This window comes from Blennius ocellaris, assembly GCF_963422515.1.
Source record: "Blennius ocellaris genome assembly, chromosome: 12".
Classification (NCBI taxonomy): Eukaryota; Metazoa; Chordata; class Actinopteri; order Blenniiformes; family Blenniidae; genus Blennius; species Blennius ocellaris.
In genome coordinates, this window is record NC_137661.1 from 24,855,338 (window position 1) to 24,873,909 (window position 18,572).

The window sequence follows — 18,572 nt, forward strand, 5'->3', positions numbered from 1 at the left end:
GGCCACTCCGCTAACCTCCGTCAAATTGTTCATGGATCTTTAATCCAGCTTCAGAACTGTTTAATACAGTTGCGCCTCTAACAGGATTGGCGACGCGAGCCCCCCGGGACACGGCCGCCAGCTGTTCCCCCTCCCCCTGGTGGCGGTCCGCGCAAACAGGGCCAGGCATGGGTGGAGCAGGGTGGGGGTGGGGTGGGGTGGGGGGGGGTGGAAAGTGAGAGGATCCTCTTTGCTTAGTGCAGATAGCTGCAGCGGGAGGACGAGAAGGGATGCTGTGAGCCCAAAGGTGCTTTCCATTAGACCTCTGCACGGATTGATTATTTCACATCAGCCGTTTGTTTTTTGGTTTTTTCTTCTTCTTCATTGAAAATTCCTTCTTCTTCTTCTTCTTTCTTTTTTTTTTGGGGGGGTGGGGGGGTGGGGGTGGGGGGGTTCCTGGTTTTACTTTCCCTGCTTCCGTCGCCACACCTGGATTCGTAGGTCTGGTGTTTAGTCTACCGCGGTGGCCACATTTATGGGCTGCTGACTGAAAGAGGAGGCGTGACGGGCGACTCGCGATGGCCGTGGCTCTGGACGCGGTGTGGCTGAGGGTGAAGAACGTGTGCAGGCAGAATGGGCTCCTCATCATGTCGGTGCTGGCCGTGGTCATCGGGTGTCTCCTGGGATTCTTCCTGAGGACGCGGCGCCTCACGGAGCAGGTCAGTGTCGTCCTCGCCGCCCCGGCGGACAGACGTCGCAGTGTCTCGGAGGGTGCGGCATAAATCAATGGAATAAACCCCAACCCTTCCTCCTTACAAAATGATCATTGAATCTATATATCTCATCTCTTTCTTGTAACTTGGGCCCGACTTTCCTCGGTGTCATCGGACAACTAAAAGCCCGGGAACATGAATAAGGCGCCGATATGAAAGTTTCTGAATCCAACAGAAGAAGCAACACATTCCCAAGTCTCTGCAGAACCTTCAAGCTCAAACAGTTTTTTAGGTATAGAGGAACGTTTCCCCTGAAATTCGCACAAGGTGACTCTAAACTCACTTGTTCCCATGACTTCACACCAGCCTGCAGTCATTCCAGAAAACGCCAAAATATCTCGATTAATTGAAGGCTATTGAAGCAAGTATCTCACAGCCTATTTTATTCTCAATTTATCCTTATTTTTGTTTGTTTTATCATCATTACTGTAGACCTATACATCGACAATGGTGCTTTATCAGGTTCTACTACTTAGAAAATTGGATTTAATCCCAAGTATTAGAATAAAGAAGAAAATTCTATTTATACAGTTTCTTCTTCTTTCGAATCCCATGTTGAACTGTAGATATTCCTCAGGTAAATCACATTTCCTGGATGTTACCATTCTCTTACATGATGAACGAGCCATCTCTGCTCAGCTGAGTTCTAATCTGGCTGGTTTTACCATCGAGCTTCACAATTACTGACAATTGTAAACTTGCACACAAAATCACGGTGCAACAACAAATCATGCAACATAAAAAAAAAGTTCAATCTTATTTTGAAATGTCAGAAACATCAAAGTAATGAACTCGACTATTACTTACAAAAATAATAAAAACCAAACAAACATTAAAAACCCTCTGAAGCTGCAGCTGCGTCTCGGTGCTTTCAGCAGTAGAATTAGTGCAGGACATTCACTCTTCTAAGCCCCGACCTCCTGAGTATCAGGCGAACATCTCAAAGCAGGTCAGGCAAGTAAACAAGCATATAAGCCCTTTACCGACTGACGCATGCCTCCAGATTGTCTGGATGTGAAACTGTTGACATCTATAGATGAGAAATATCCAACAAGAGAAAGTAATATATCTTCAGATTTATGTGTGTTTTAACTCTTCTTTTTTTTTTTTTTTTTTTTTTTACTTCATTCCTACCAAGGAATCATTAGATTCTATTTTTTTCCCCTTTGATTCTCCTGGATTGATGGAGTATTGTGGTGTTTTCTCTTTATATCTTTCTCAGAGCTGGGATTTGTCGACTGTTCGCCGTCGGTCAGTCAAATGTTGGGCTATTGACCCAAATGTTGGGCAATTGACCTGAAAGTTGGCCAATTCGCCTGAATGTAGGGCCAATGCACCAAATGTTGAACTCTTAGTCTAAATGTTTGATAACTTGTCTTAATATTTGACAATTGGTCAGATTCTTGGAGTTTTGGACTCAATCTGACGATTGGACTATTGGCTCGAACGTTCAATTACTGGTCTGAATGTTGGTTTGGCCACATGTTGTACTATTTGTCTGAATGTTGGACGATTGGCCCCGATGTTTAATTATTCATGTGAATATCAGACTTTGGGATTGAGTGTTGGGCTATTTGTCCAACTGTTAGACTATTGGCCTGGATGTGGGATTATTTTTCTGAGTGTTGGACTATTTGGCCAGATGTTGGACTATTTGTGGGAATGTTGGGCTATTTGTCCAAATGTTCGAGGGATGGCCAAAATGTTGGATTATTAAATCTCAACGTTGGACTTTTGGTCTGAATATTGGATTTGCTGATCTGAATGTTGGACAGCATAGAATATAAAAGAATAGAAATAGAATATTGTCATTGTAACAGATACGACGAGATGTAAAAGTGCCAACACATCGGTGCGCTGCAAAAATCAACCATTAAAGACATCCAATTAAAAGCTGTGCAGCTAAAATACATCCATAAAACACGCAAATAACAAGTGTTCAAAATATTTTTTAAATAAAATGGAGGCATAAAAACGAACGTAAAAACAAGGTCAAGTGGCCTTACAGTTACTCCGACTGCCATCATGTAACAGTGAACCAGTCGACTATCGACAGAGCCGATGTGAGATAAATCTGTCCAATAGATGCTTCCTCACACACTCACATTTTTTTCTTTTTTTTTGCTTGCTTGTAGCTCAATGCTGCTTGGCAATATTGTGCTTTGTATGTTTCCTCTGCCCACGTTTTCTCTTTCGGTGCTCCTCCTCCCTCTCACAATGCAAAGAGATCTTGCCAATTGACTCGACATTGGTTTTCTTTATAAGCCTCATGATGCACTCGTAAAATCCGCTTTAGGGAACAACAATGCCTCAATCCAGCCCGGCCTCATATTTCATAATCAAGATGGAATAATTCAGGACAGAAGAGCCATCCTTCAACTTCTCTCTTCTTTTTTTTTTCCTCTCTCGAAAGTCAAAGCATCATAATAATATTAACAAAAATAGTCTATTCTAAGTGACTGTTTTTGCCTGAAGCTGAGTCGTATCTGAAATGACGCATGTGATTCAATTGTATTTCCATAATCAGAATCAAAAGGGTGGAATAATACATTTATTAGAAAGTGTACAGTTCGTTTGATTTTACAACAGGAAACCGAAAAGATGAATGTAAGTGAACATCCTGGAAGAAGTTAACACTTTTATCTACCGTAAGTTGCTACTTTTACTTAATTTGAGTAATATGTGCATGGAAGTAAAGGATTCTAATGATTAGAATGGAAATACAGAGAACCTAGAGAAGTGTTTTTGCTTGATTGGTATTCTGAATGGAGTGCACTTACACACTTGGTTGGTGGTTGAATTCTGCCTTTGCTTGTCTTTACTGCGACGTCATGCTTCGCGCTGTTCAGAGAAAACTGGAGGTGGTGAATTCAGAAGAAAACTCAAAATCTTGCATGAGCATCACAGCCTATTAAATGAAATACTTTGAGATACTGTAATGGATTTTCATGACTTAAAGCATAAATTTGAATTATGCCAAATCAAGAAAGGGCCTGCAATCTTTCACTTTAGCCGTAATAAATTCGGAATATGCCAAGGTTTCACGGTTTGAGTGAAATTCTTATGGAGGGCAAAAAGGTCAGTTTTCAGTTTTATTCTTTAATATTAATGGGAATTACAGAAGTAACACAGACTGAAAATATCGCTGAATAGTTTAACTGCTCAGTGGATCCTGGAGGTTTTCACTCTGAGCGATGCTACATGCTACATGCTACATGCTACATGGTAAAGAGTTTCAGGCTCACACAGCAGTGATGCTACATGCTACATGCTAGAGAGTTTCAGGCTCACACAGCAGTGATGCTACATGCTACATGCTAAAGAGTTTCAGGCTCACACTGCAGTGATGCTACATGCTACATGATGAAAGTATGACTGATACAGTCATTAACAGCTCGGCACCTCGTTCTGCAGTACACAATACGCATACTGGAGCTTTCAAGGCTGTTAAAGATGACGTAGCAGCAGTCTTTGAACATTATTTGTGTCTGGAGTACGAATAAGGCCTTATGGCATTTAATAAGTTTAACTCATGTTGGTACACGGTATGGGCAAGTAGCTCAAGGTGTGTACTCGTACTTTAGAAAAGTGTTATCGGTGCATATAGATATATTTTGTCTATATGAGTCTGATCTCTTCATCTGATCTCTTCATCTCTTCATGATCTCTGCTCATTTAAATGGTACAACCTGACCCAGGCTTGATTCCAGGCCTGAAGTTTGCTTGTTCTTCCTCATCAGTTTCCTCATCATATCCTGGTTTCCTCCAATCAATTCAATTCAATTCAACTTTATTTATACAGCACCAAATACCAACCATCCAAAGGCCTTTGTAGAGTCCGTTTGATTTAAGTCACACATTTGAAACCCTTTTTCCCTTTTCTTTTACTCTTCCTTTTTCTTTTATCTCCTATTATCTTTGTGTTGTGTTGTTTAATTATACACGTTACGATTGTTCTGTGAAAAATAAAAAAAGAAGAGAAAAATCAAAGTGAGGAAATAAAGCGCACCACACAACTGTGCAGCCCGTGGGAAAAACTCTCCCACTGGTTTATTATTGCAGCATTAGTGCCTCCATTAATCCCCCGACTTCATCAAAAATGAGGACAGACGCTGAAATTCTCATTTCTCAGTGACAATGTGTTTCTGTGTGCCTGAGTGACTGTTGTTTGGTTTGTTTTGTTTTGTGTGTGTATTTTTCATTTAAAAAAAAAAAAAAGGAACACCACACGATTGGGGAAAAGAAAGAGCGAAAGAAATAACACTTAAAATTTCCACATGCGGTCTTATGGTGGAGCTCCATAAACAAAATGCAGCATCCGACTAAAGTCATATTCTCAAATAGGATCCAAAAATAGCCTCTGCCTCTTGTTTTACCCTCAAAAAGGGGGGTGGTGGGCGGGGGGGCAGGGGAGATTACAATCCAATCAAACAAATGCTTTTTCTAATTGTACATCAGATCAAAAGTGAGTCATCGCAAGGTACACAGGAGGCACGGACCTTTGTGTTTGCAGACAGTTTGTAGACACTCTGATCCCCTCAGGACGGGGGCCTGCAGGGGGGGGCGGGTAATCTGTTTGAGTGTGTGTGTGTGTGTGTGTGTGTGTGTGTGTGTGTGTGTGTGTGTGTGTGTGTGTGTGTGTGTGTGTGTGTGTGTGTGTTTGTGTGTGTGTGTGTGTGTGTGTGATGAGAGTTGCACATTGACAAAATTATGAAAGAAGTATTTTTTTAATTACAATAAATAAACAAACAAACAAACAAATAGATAAATAAATAAATAAATAAATAAATAAATAAATAAATAAATAAATAAATAAATAAATAAATAAATAAATAAATAAATAAATAAATAAAATTGCAGGTTCAGCTTGAACTGATATCCACGAGCTGATTCTCACCGCACGTTGAAAATGCAGCACGTGACCAATTATATAGTATCGGTTACGACATTAAAGCAACAGACAACGTGAATATCGAAGTAAGAATTGCAACAGTAGCGTCGTTATGAGTGAATACGTCAGTGCGACGAACGCTTTCGCTCTCAGTCGCCGTGTTGACGTCGACGCACCGTTACAGTCGTACGTACAAACGCAAAGCAGGGCTGCGAAGCTCCGGCCATCATCCCCCAATGGAAAAGCAGCTTTGTCCATTTCACTGAACTCTTGTTCACTGGAAGAGGAGTGACTCACTAATCCCATTTCAACTCATTTGTCACCATGGAAACCAATGGATTACAGGGTTATTTGATCACCCTCAATGACTCCTTCCATCATTTGTCATGGTCATGTGTGTGACACCCCCCCTCCCCCGACCGTTCAACCCCACCAATGCATCATCAGTTCATCTTTATATTACGACAGGTTAATATTATGGGACATCTTCCAATATCTAAGCGATGTAACTTGAAAATACGGTACTGAAACCGCGTTCACACGACAACGTTTCAAGTGATCACGCATCGTTTTCTTTTCAGAAAAGTTTAGTGTTTACACAAACAATATTTTGAAAACTATGTCCATTTTCCTAGAAATCCTGAAAACTGTGTAGTTGTCATGTTGGGCCACTCGTGGGTGCTGTTGTTTGTTCTGTCATGAAATCACACAATAACGATACGTTGGACTGTTATTGCGGTGACTGTCAAAATAAAACTACCAAGTCCCAGGAGAATATGAACTGGGAGTCATGAGAACCCCGGAGGACAACATTCTATCAATGCTTATAGTGTTGTTTTATGCATATGTGTGTGTGGTTCCATTACAAAAAAAACAAACAAAAGCGGCCGCTAGTGGCTCAACATGAAAATTACACCTTTCATCATTTCTGTATGAACGGACAGCGGGGCTCGGTATCTTGGTCTCTTGGTAAACAATGATGATAACAGCCTAAAACAAACAAAATGACTTTTAACGGTTCTAATAAAACAGGCGAATCATTTGCAGTCATATATGAAATCCATTTTTTTTGTTTTTTATTTAAAAAAGTCAGTCTTTCTGTTTGGGTGTCGATTTCATCAACAGGCGATGTGACTCCTGTCCAGAATGAACACTGGCTGCTTTTATTGAGCACGGATTTATCAAGCAATGTCGAACGAGTCACAACATTTTGACTTCATAAGAAGGCCGGTTGATCTCCGGGAGGTCGGAGTCGATGCCGCAGCGGCTCAGGATTCATGTTCCCCCCTCCTGCTGTTGCTTTTAGGTGCCACACATAAAGACACATGCTTATGGTTGCTAGGAGATTAAATTGATGTAATTTTTTTATTTTTTTTTGCCCTTGTAAAGTCTTCTTATATCATTCAATTCTTTTTGTATTTTTCCTTCAGACACTTGACTGTATGAGTCAAGTGTTCACACTTCACAATTCATTGTGCGCATGGATCGATTCTCCACCTTTGATTCACGAAGGAAGCCATTGAGATTTCATTTAGTTGACGGATAATTCACGAGAAAGTAACTCTGCCTTCCAATTTAAGGGGACTTTGAAAGATGTGAGGCTTGGATCGGAGAGGAAGTGTTTTTCCTCTCTGAAGGACAAAATTGAACTGTGAATAGGTTTCACTTATTTAGCGCTTTTCAACAGCTTGAGCAGTTTTTTATTTAACTTTACATATTTCCTGCCTCAGAATGTAAAATGATTCATTCTGGTTTCATGGTTGAGAGATTGTTTTTTTTAATTATTATTATTATTGAATATTACAAGTTATATGAGTAAAAAAAAGCTGTTTTCAAGTGAAAATAGCAAAATTGCGTATGTTTTTAGACTCCCGTTTACGCGACAATGGTATTTAGTCACTGAAACCGGCTCTTTTTGGAAATTTTTGAAAACGCTCCGACTCAGTCTCCATGTTATCGGAGGAAAACGTACATTTTCTGAGAATTGCTGCTGTGCATGCGCATCACGACGCCGTATTAACTTGTTCTTCTGCACATGCTCAGTCGATGAACTACTTCCTTCATATGACTCCCAGTCCATATTCACGTCTTTTGAAATGCTGGAAAGGTTTTTACTTAGACGCACACACACACACACACACACACACACACACACACACACACACACACACACACACACACACACACACACACACACACACACACACACACACACACACACACACACACACACACACACACACACACACACACACACACACACACACACCTGCGGTCTTTCTTCATGTCTATTTGTTTGGACGCTGACTTCACATACAACAACATCTCTATTTTTACATTTTCCTCAGAAATTGTCTCTTCACGCTCTCGACCCATTAACGTTGCAGCGCTACAACAGGACTTGTGACACTGCCTCCACCTCAATCGCACACTTCCGAAGCTCATTTTACACTCTCAGAGCCACTTTGCACTGGATTACCAAAGCTGGAAGTGTCGGTGCACAAAAAGCCATATTAGTGATAAATATCTAGCTTTTCATCATCAACATCACGTTTCTTTTGTTATTTTGCAGTTCGGTGCCACTGATAAGCTGCTCCCTGGGTACAGAAGGTAAAATTGTGCTGCAGAGTCTCCGAAGTGGTTTTTAACAGTGACTGTGAACCAAGATTCTTCTAAATAACACAGTGAAGCCGACGCTGGTGGACACGTTTTCGCCAGCGTACGAAAACAGGAGGCTTCAAATCAAAGGCCAAGAGCAAATTTACAGAACCACGATAGGAAGTACCTCATGATGCTTTTCTAAGGTTTTCAAAAGTGTGGCGTTTCCACCGCAGGCAGCCGACACGCTGACAACGATGTAGTTAGCATGCCGGTCCACGGGAGGGCGCTGTTGCTTTTGTTTTTTGCACCGGTGGCGTGAAAACACACCCCCAAATATGAAGAAAGTTGCGTTCACACTCGTTTTCGTTGACGCGTAAACGGGACTTTATAGTTACTTTACCGAAATAGCAGTCCAACTTCCTCATAAAGTATAAAAAAAGTTACATTTTGCGATGTATAGACGTGAAGAGACGTATGAAAGCATAAACAGTTTCTGTGTGGCTTTCAGCACGAAGAATTGCTCTAAAGTTGAGGAGGTTTTCCTTCAACGAAACAACATTGTGCCTGATTCTGGACTTATTTTCCACCCAGACACGTTTTTTTTTTTGAAATTTTGGGCTGTAGATGCTTTTGAGAACAGCAAAAGATCAGTGTTTGAAAAAAAAAAAAAAAAATGAAAGCACATTCAGAAAGTGAAAAAAAAACGAACCTTGAGCTGGTTATGTCAAGTCAAAGATAAGCTCTACACTTTGAATTCTGCTTCCCCCCCGAGGCGTCTTCAGCCTGAGCTGTGAAGACGAAGACACACGTGACTGGGATGTTTCTTAATGGTGTGCCTGTCATGCAGCATCTGGGCGTAATTTAGCCTCAGGACCCCCCCCCCCCCCCCCCCCGCTGTGATTCATGGAGTAACCGTCACACATATCAGTTACCGATAACGACCAGAGAGGGATCTACAACATGGACTTGGCCTTGGAATGATTCAGCCCGCAACACATCCTTTCACTACTTTACGTAGCCATTGAACTGCGACGCATCCGAGCCCCGCTGTTTCCGATCAGACAAGCTGACGGACCGCCGCCACGGGTCCCTTCTTGAAAATGATGCTTTATCGAGACATGCGCCGCGCCGGCGCGGCGCATGTCTCGATAAAGCATCATTTTCAAGAAGGGACCCGTGGCGGCGGTGCTGATCGTCCGCAGGCTGAAGCTTCAGTATGAATACAGACTTCTGTTTGGGTTTTGGAGAAATGAAAAACGTCGGAGCCAGTTTCAGTTGTCGCCGCACGTCTCGGATACGGAAATTCATCACTACGCTCAGTAAACACACGTACTTATATGTCGCGAAAAGATACCCGGTGTTGTTGACGCGTAAACGACTCCCGGAGCGAGATCCCGTTTGTACGCTTGCGCCGGCAAGATCTCGATTCCCCACTGGAAAAATGATCAACGGTCAGTTTCACAACTTTAAGACTCTTCTGGCTGTTTTTTTCAAGGTAAATGGGTCAAGTGTTGATATTTCCCAGCTAGAGCTGCTGCGGCGCCATCTTTGATATCCCAGAAAGCCTTGCGGCAGGTTTCCCCAGATGAGGTCGGTTGGTAAAACTAAAACACAGTTTGATGGCTACAAACTACGGGGGTTTTTTTGTAAACGGATGGACTTTGGCGTGAACGATTTTGGGAAAACGGCTGGTTGGAAATAAGGAGGTTGGTGGTCTTGTTTTGGTGTTTTGGTTTATTCTCTGTGCAGAAGTAAGGCCTTTAAAATGGGTTAGCACAGGAATGACTTGCTTATATACTTATATAGAGGTTTTCCACCATTTCAAGTTAGTTGTGGCTCAATGGAGCGCTCCATCATTCCATTAATCTTACATTTAGTGAAAAAAGTAAATGAGCTTCTCTTCTCTGAGGAAAACGGTTCCAAAGAATGCTAATGCTATTTGCGACCGTCGACATTGGCCCCGCTTACGACAACACTTCAAATGAAACAACATCGTTTTTGTGTTTTTCATCCAAATTTACACGGGAATCTTTTGGGAAAATGATGTCGGTTTACGCGGAGATTGCAGAAACACGCAAAACAATGTCGTCTTCATGCTCCGCTAGAGGGTGCAGCTGTTTGTTTTTGTAATAAAATCACACACACGCTTACACATACAGAGAACAATACGCTCTAAACATTAACGGCAGGAGAACACGGACGTTCTGGTGGACAGACGACCAAGTTGGGTTGTTATTACGGTGACTGTCAAAATAAAAGCACCAAGTCCCAGGAGAATATGGAGTAAACGTTCTTCTTATTGTCCATCTACTGAGCACGTGCAGAACTACTATGCACCACGACTGCAGTGTGCGTGCTCAGCCGCGTTTCCTCCGTCGCCACGGAGACTATGTGTCCACAGAGTCGCATTATTAGTTCACATTGTTGCTTGAAAATATTTGCCGTGTGAACGAGGCCTCAGAAGGAGCAGCTCAGGAGCTTCTATTCCAGCGAAGTCAGTTCCATTTGCCGTAACTGAGAAAGTCGCTTCGCCGTCAAGATGATCAGATTTTCGTTTGAGTAGACCTGCGATGCATTAGCGAGCTCTTTCCGTGACGGCAGATTTCAGCTCTTTCAAAGGATTTTCCGGTTATTTGAAAACACTCCCCATCTCCTCCTCTGTGCTCATGGATGTGAGCTGATCTGTTCAAAGCTTCACATTAAAAAAAAACAACTATTTTTGTGACACCGCAGAACACATTTCTCTATAAAAAAATGTCTTGGTGGCGTTCAGAAAACGTCATTCCTTCTCTGTTCAGTGCGTCTGAGCCGAGCGCGGCCAATCGGGTGGGCTGGCCTTTCATTCTGGGGCTTCAGTTGCTGTTCTTTAAACAACCTCATGATGCTCTGGCTTCCTGTTTCCCAACAATATGAGCCCAGAAAGACTGTGGGGCATCTTTCTGTCCTTGAGCTGAGGCTGAAAAACAACATTACAACAACTTTTTCTCGACTCAGTCTGAAGCTCTGTGGTTATTTCTCAACATTTACTTCTCGTGATCAGGGGATAAATTTTTTTTTTAAAAACCCCAGTTAATTCTTCTAATTAGATATGTAAAGCATATCTAGAAGGCAGAAGTTGATCGTATCTGCAGGATTGTGTTCAGCTTATTTTCATGATCGCGCAATAATATCTTCAATGTTGGATAACGGGAGCATCATCAGACAATGATAAACATTATAAAATTATTCCTGGTCATAAAGAGCTATTACAGGCTAGAAAGGCCAACAAGTGACTTCATAAAAAGCTTTTTTTGTTTTTTTTTTGTTTGGTTCAAACCTCTTTGTTTAAATCCCAAGTTTGTATTTCAAAGATTATATCCCACTAAGTCTAATTCAGACAAACTAGAAAGCATTGCAATAGAAAACCCCACCACTTTGTTTTCAGGCCCAAAAAAATTACAGTTTTTTTTTTTTATTTCTTGTGACAAATAAAACAGGTGACTTTTTTTTTTTTTTTTTGAATGGAGGTTTTGTATTATTATTTGGGCTAATATCTATTCTAATCCTGTTTTTTTAGTGGAAACGTATATTTGGATTGGATTCCAGTTTAGATTTAGGCCTCATTTGAAGTGACAACGCATCGTTTTTTGGGTTTTTTTTATTTCAGAGATGCTTCATGCTTTCTCCCGTCTGACTGTTTTTTTTTTTTTTTTTTAAAGTTTACACCTTGGGAGCTGTTTTCACGTTGCGCACGTGGACAAAAACTTCCCCTTCCCCCAACGTTCTTTGCGAAAGTAATATGATCAAGCATGATTATGTGTGTCTGATCATTCCCACATGGAAAGAACCTATATAAACATGGGTGTATATAATATACCCATAATATAGGTTATGATATAGGCTTTTAATAAATGTGACATATATAAAATTGGCCATTTTTCTATATTATATGTACATAAATGCACATATATGTACACATATACGTGCAAACATGTACCTATATAGGTACATATATGCACCTATATGTTCTTCTTGCATAATTGTTTTTTAGTTAGTTCTTAGTTATTGCCTTGATAATGTATGACAGTTGCCAAAGTGAGATATGGGCTATATATATGTGGAAATAAAGAAGCAGTACAGGAGACCTATATGGCCTGTATATTCACATATATGCACCTCAATTTTGCCTATATGTGGCATATATATGTAGCATATATGTGCATATAAACTGCTTATAGGTTTCATATATGCGCATATATCCTCGTATAGGTTCTTTGCATGTGGGTTTTTAGCATTTCACTCATATGAAGAGTTCCATCTTCATATGAGTGAAACCAACCCGGCAATCCTTGTTCCACTCGAATGATCTTCAAAAACTCTGACGTTGGCTGGACGTGTCAAACGGCACTCTGAACTTCACCGGCCGTCTGTTTTTTTTGAAGACAGTGCCTCTCTGAGAAATGCTCAGATTGTTGAGTGGACAACTGCAGGACGAAAGTGGCCCAGAGAGTGTTTTTCTTGTTGTTTTTCTTTCTTTGTCTGTTTCTTAAGCTTCTGGTCCAAGAATGTAGATGGGCGTGTATCTGGACGTTGGGTGAGCAGGATTCTCTGATTCAGCTTAATGTTTCTGACGAGAGACTCCGTACCAATGTATGGAATCAGATATTCTCACACACACTCAGAAAATTACATAAGCTGCCGTTGATTCCAGCCCACAAAATGGTTAAGTTTGCCTCAGTGGTGAACGACATCTGCACTTCATATCTTTGTTTCTCGAGAGGAAGGCACACGTCTCATGTGCATCTTTTCCCCATAGCAGCTATTCCTGGCAGCTTTCTTTGAACACTGTCTGTCTGTTTGAATGTAAACCCTGAGGTCAGCCCGCCAACATTTCCTCCTCTGTGCCTTGAAAGTGGCTCGTCTGTCCTTCGTATCATTTTGATTTCAGGCCTTGGTACAACTATTGCACCTGTAGCTTTCTCTTTTGACATCGATTCTTAGCGTTGTGACCTCCGGATTCCCGTGGCCTTGTCAGTGTGCTCATAACTTGCTTCTGGTTGCAGGAGGACGAGGCCAGAAGCTGTGAAACGCGACCCTTTGTAAAGTATTTTAAAGTCAAGACAGTCCCTGCAGGCTCAACAGCCAATCAGACTTTACCTCGTTTGACCTCTCATTGGTCGACGTTAGCATTCATCGCGGCACAGCGACGGAAAAAAAGACGGAGTTGATTGATTGGGTTATTATTATTATTATTATTATTATTATTATTATTATTATTATTATTATTATTATTATTATTATTATTATTGTTGGGTTGATAGTTTTTGTAGGACTGTAACTTGACTCATTTACATGAGTCACGATGTCACCAAATAACAAAAATGAAAACATTGAACAAATTGTTGAATATTAGAATTAGAACAGCCAGCTGATCAATGGAGGGCCTTTTTTTTAGGATCTGGATTATGCTGGCGCATGGAAGTCTTAATTATCAGTAAACGTTTTGCAGCGATAACAACACTGCTGGACTTTTTTGGGGTACTGAGTGGCTCCTCTGTCTCGAAAAAGTTGGCAACCCGGGTGTAACAGCAAAAACACATTGTTGAAAACACCAAATGGATAATTTGGGCGGGAAAACACATAGAGAGACTTTTTTTTCTTTCATTCTTTTGAGGAGTGAGTATGAGTAATGTATTGCAAAGAGCCTGTTTTTTTGCTACTTGAGCCACTTGTTCAGGCTCCACTGGCAGGTTGCTCTTGCTGTTGCAGTCCTTCACCCGTCGGGTGTTTACTGCTTAAATGTCACCTCGTGTTTGATGTGTTTTTCCCCCGGAAAGTGGAAAAGCACCTTGCAGAGCTGAGTAGCTTGCATGTGTTGAAGCACGGATGTCGAAATGCACCAAATGTACAATCTATTCCTCCCTCGTCCACAAAGGCTCAAATTACAATTTTGTTTTTTGCTGAGATCCGAATTTTTTGCATGATTATTCACATTACTTTTTAAAGGTCGTGTGAACGTGATCAAATTTGACATTTTCAGGCTCCGGAGCGCAGAAGAAGCTGTTGACGGAAGTAAATATGGACGATCAGCAACCAGGGTTGCCGGATGTGACTCGCTGTTTCAAGCCCAAACATTGTAAAACCCAAACACCTCGGTAAAAAAACCAGCTCAAATCTTAAGCCTGTCGAGAAATCATGTTAAAACCCTAAAACTAATATATGTAAGCTTAAGAATATCGCCATAAACACACAAATGCACGAAATAAACAAACATAACAGGTGAGAGAAGTCGGCTTCGCAAAAGGGGGGATACCCAGCATACCTGGCAACACAGGGCAGTCTGTGTAGATTTACTTTCAAGTGGCTTTGAAAACGGCTCACTCAGGCTCTGTCTCCATGGAAACGGGGGAGAAACTCAACTATTTGAAAATCCCAAGTGTTTCGTAAGGAATCGCCAAAAAACGCAATGAAGGTTTTTCATTTTCGCTCGAAGACATCACGTCGTCATGGAAACGGGAGCCTCAGTGAGCTGTAGTGACTCACAGCAATTATTAGTTTGATGAAGGGCGAGGTTGAAGGAGTAACTTAGTGTACCCGATTCACTTTTAAACAATAGATCTGTGATTCACACGGCACGAGAACAATTAAGCACCCACACTATTTGCATGTTAATGATCACAACACTCCACTGTAATTGTGCCCAAATTTCTATTTATCTTGTGAAAAAAAAAGAACCCTTTTTATTCAATTGAACCACCATTTACTTGTTTAGCTCTTTGGTGTGACACCGCATGTTGTTCGCAGCTGTGTCTGTTTTGGCTTTGAATACGTTTGATGAAATAATTGGATCATTATCGGATGAGTGCGCCACATCAGACAATTAAAAACATGAACACGTCATTAAAAAAAATTGTTTTGTTTGTGTTTAAAGTTGAATTCTGGGGTTTCGTTTTTAAGTGAATTTTGACAGTAAAAACTGGGATTTGTGAAAAATGACAAGTTCAGTGAACACCTGAGTAAAAAGGCCGATACCTCAGAGAAGCCTTGTTTTTTTTTAATGTCTTAGTGTTTTTACTTGAAGTGAAATATGTATTAAATTATATGACCAGAAGCGGTCAGATCATCACCAAAGGTTTCAGTTAGCTCTTTCCTCTTTCCTGTCCTTTTCTCCAGCCGAGCACAAATCGCTGACACAGTCTGAACACTTCCTGTTTTCTTTATATTCTTTTTTTTGCGATACCATAGCAGCTTTCTGTTGTCATACGGTGACCAGTGAATCAAAGATGGCTAAGAAAAACAACAACAAACAAAAAGTACGATTTATACATATACATCTAATCTAATCTGATAACTGTAACTGTTGAATGGCTCTGGCAACGCATCACAAAATATATGTTCATTTAAACAGGTGTTAAAGTTTTAGTTTCATGTTCAGACGTCCGTAATATAATTTTTTATTGTCGAATCGATCCACATAGAAGAAGACAATTTGTGGAAAAAGTTGTTTATTTTTCTAACGATAACCGCGTTTGTTGTGCGCCGGTGGTTCATTGTGTCAAGTGAGAACCGATCAAACTGCTGCGGTCCAGTTGACAGGCCTTCGCAAACAGCTGTGTCTCTCACACACACACGCACACACACACACACACACACACACACACACACACACACACACACACACACACACACACACACACACACACACACACACACACACACACACACACACACACACACACACACACACACACACACACACACACACACACACACACACACACACACACACACACACACACACGCTGGCCCTTAATGCATGAGTGCAAGATGAGCAGAGCGGCGACAGACCTTCCCTGCTGGCGAGTGCTGATCCTGCTCTTACACAGCAAACTAAGCTCTCTCTGCTTAATGCTCAACAGAAAAGCTCTTTAGCTGTCATTATGTATCCACCCCCCCCACCCCCCCACCCCGACCCCCACCCCCCGAAACCCCTCAATCCACTCAGCTACCACCTCGCTCCGCCGTAGCCTCACCCTCACCCTCACCCCCATGGGCTTCGTACGATGTGTAATTTCTCTCATGAACGGTTAAATGTTGCACATGGAGCTTACAGGTGGCTCTTCCGCAGGAGCAACCTGCAAAGCATTCACGACTGCTAAGACAATGTGAAATTATGCAAATAGTGCTTTTATTCATGAAGCAGCACGCTTGGACTTGAACGGGTGAAGGCGAAGGCCTAATAGAGCACAAAAGCCACTGAGTGAATGGGGAAGAGGAAAAAAAAGAAATAAAAAAGAATAAAGTGCCGAGGCGCAAAGGTGAAGGTCTTTTCTTTTTCACGACCGAATAGCAAAGAGGGAATAAAGCAGGTTGACTTCCAGAAAGTGCACGGCGATGAGACTCACAGGTGCTGAAATGGAGTCGGAGATGTCAGGAAGACGATCCAAAGAGGAGAGATTGAGTTCAGTTCAGGAGGAAGTTGGAAGTTTGAAATGGTTCAGGTTCACCTACGAAAGCAGAAACTATAACTCTTTAAAAAAAAAAAACCCATAAGGAGAGACTGTCTTAAGGAGTAAAAACAACAAACAAACAACAATTCACAGAGTTTGCTGTTGGACACTTGAGCCATTGACCTTTTGGCTAAGCCCCGCCCCCCCCTTAGTTACCGTTGCTAAGTCGGACAACCCGAAGCCGCCGACTGAATGTTAACACGGCAGCTGTTGGTGTAGAAACCACTCTGGAACTAATGCAGACGTCCCAGTTTAGAGTTTTCATGTTGAGCTTGTGTCTCCCGCCGCTCAGGACTCGTTTGGTTTTGTTTGGGAAATATTTCCCACATGGAAAGAACCTATACGAGGATATATGTGCATATATGAACCCTATAAGCAGTTTAAATGCACATATATGCTGCATATATGTGCATATAGGCAAAATTGAGGTGCATATATGTGAATATACAGGCCATATAGGTCTCCTGTACTCCTTTATTTCCACATATATATAGCCCATATCTCACTTTGGCAACTGTCATACATCATCAAGGCAATAACTAAGAACTAACTAAAAAACAATTATGCAAGAAGAACATATAGCTGCATATATGCACACATATATACGTGCATATATGTACCTATATAGGTGCCTGTATGCGTGTATATGTGTACATATATGTGCATTTATGTACATATAATATAGGAAAACGGCCAATTTTATATATGTCACACATATTGAAAAACCTATATCAAAACCTATATTAAAACATATATGTTTATGTAGGTTCTTTCCATGTGGGATGATAAAGTCGACCCTGTTAGTCCCGTCAGTGGACCACGTATCGCTGTGGGACGCGCCTCATGCACGTCGTCCCACCACTTTTGCTTCTCAAGTGACTCAAATATCTCGTGAGAACATGAGCCGGGACTCACGACAGTCTGGATGCTGGCGGCGTCGTCGTTGTCCCTCCACTGAGCATGTGCGGAAGGACCAGTTTGTATGTGGGCAGTAGCGTAGTAGCGCTCCATGACGGTTGAATAATCCATGTCGAGAAGGATTGGGGATTGTACCGAAGGAAATATGGTGCATATATTAGTAAAAATGATATTTCAGCCGCCAGGAGGGAGGAGGAGAGGGGAAACCTGAGGAGACTCATGAATGTGATGAGGGACGACACGGCGTTTGTACAGAATCCTGAGAATCTCATCAGTCGCACAGTTCAACCGAGGACCGTGATCGACGCCGCGTCTATTCAATAGAGTGTCTTCTAAATGAAATTCTAGTTCATCTTGGTGGTTACACAGACCTCAACTTAACTCCAGAAAGGTTTTTTGTTTTTTTTATAAGCGCGGGAGGACGAGATGAACTTTAACCACAACGCGGCCTCGTCCAAATGTCACTCCCACAAGCTTTGTTTCACTGAATTCATTAATGTCTCCCACACTAAAACGATGCTCTGAGCCTGAAAACACAACTCTTCCCTTTCATATGAAGTCGACGCCTCACGGTTGCGTCCCGAAACTTTAATGTGCCTCCGTGACATTTTCAATAGTCTCAGTTGTGTGTTCACACGTTCGCATGACAACGGAGTCGTAGTGTTTTCTCAGAAACCTTCACTGTCTGTGGCGCCGTTAAAAATCAACAACAGTTTGGCCTTAAACCTGCTTGTATTCAAAGAAACAAAAGTCCAGAGGAACACGCTGGATATTTTCTGCATCCAAAACACTCCTGGGCACAATCACTTTGAGACTTCGCGGCGGTAAAACAGGCATAATGAAGGAGAGCAAACTTCATATTCGTGGAGTGTTTTTGACCACATGAACTTGTGGTTTCCCTGCTGAAAAACCACAATTCTT

General features: G+C 41.6%; 1 protein-coding gene across 1 annotated transcript in view; it reads left to right on the forward strand.

The window, feature by feature from the left end:
* Positions 1-557: 557 nt before the first annotated feature.
* Positions 558-18,572, forward strand: part of slc1a7b (solute carrier family 1 member 7b) — a gene marked incomplete at both ends in the record, with an annotated part of 48,407 nt that continues 30,392 nt past the window's right edge. The window contains 1 exon segment of the mRNA XM_080506385.1: positions 558-698. Coding sequence (XP_080362511.1) covers positions 558-698 — 141 coding nt within the window.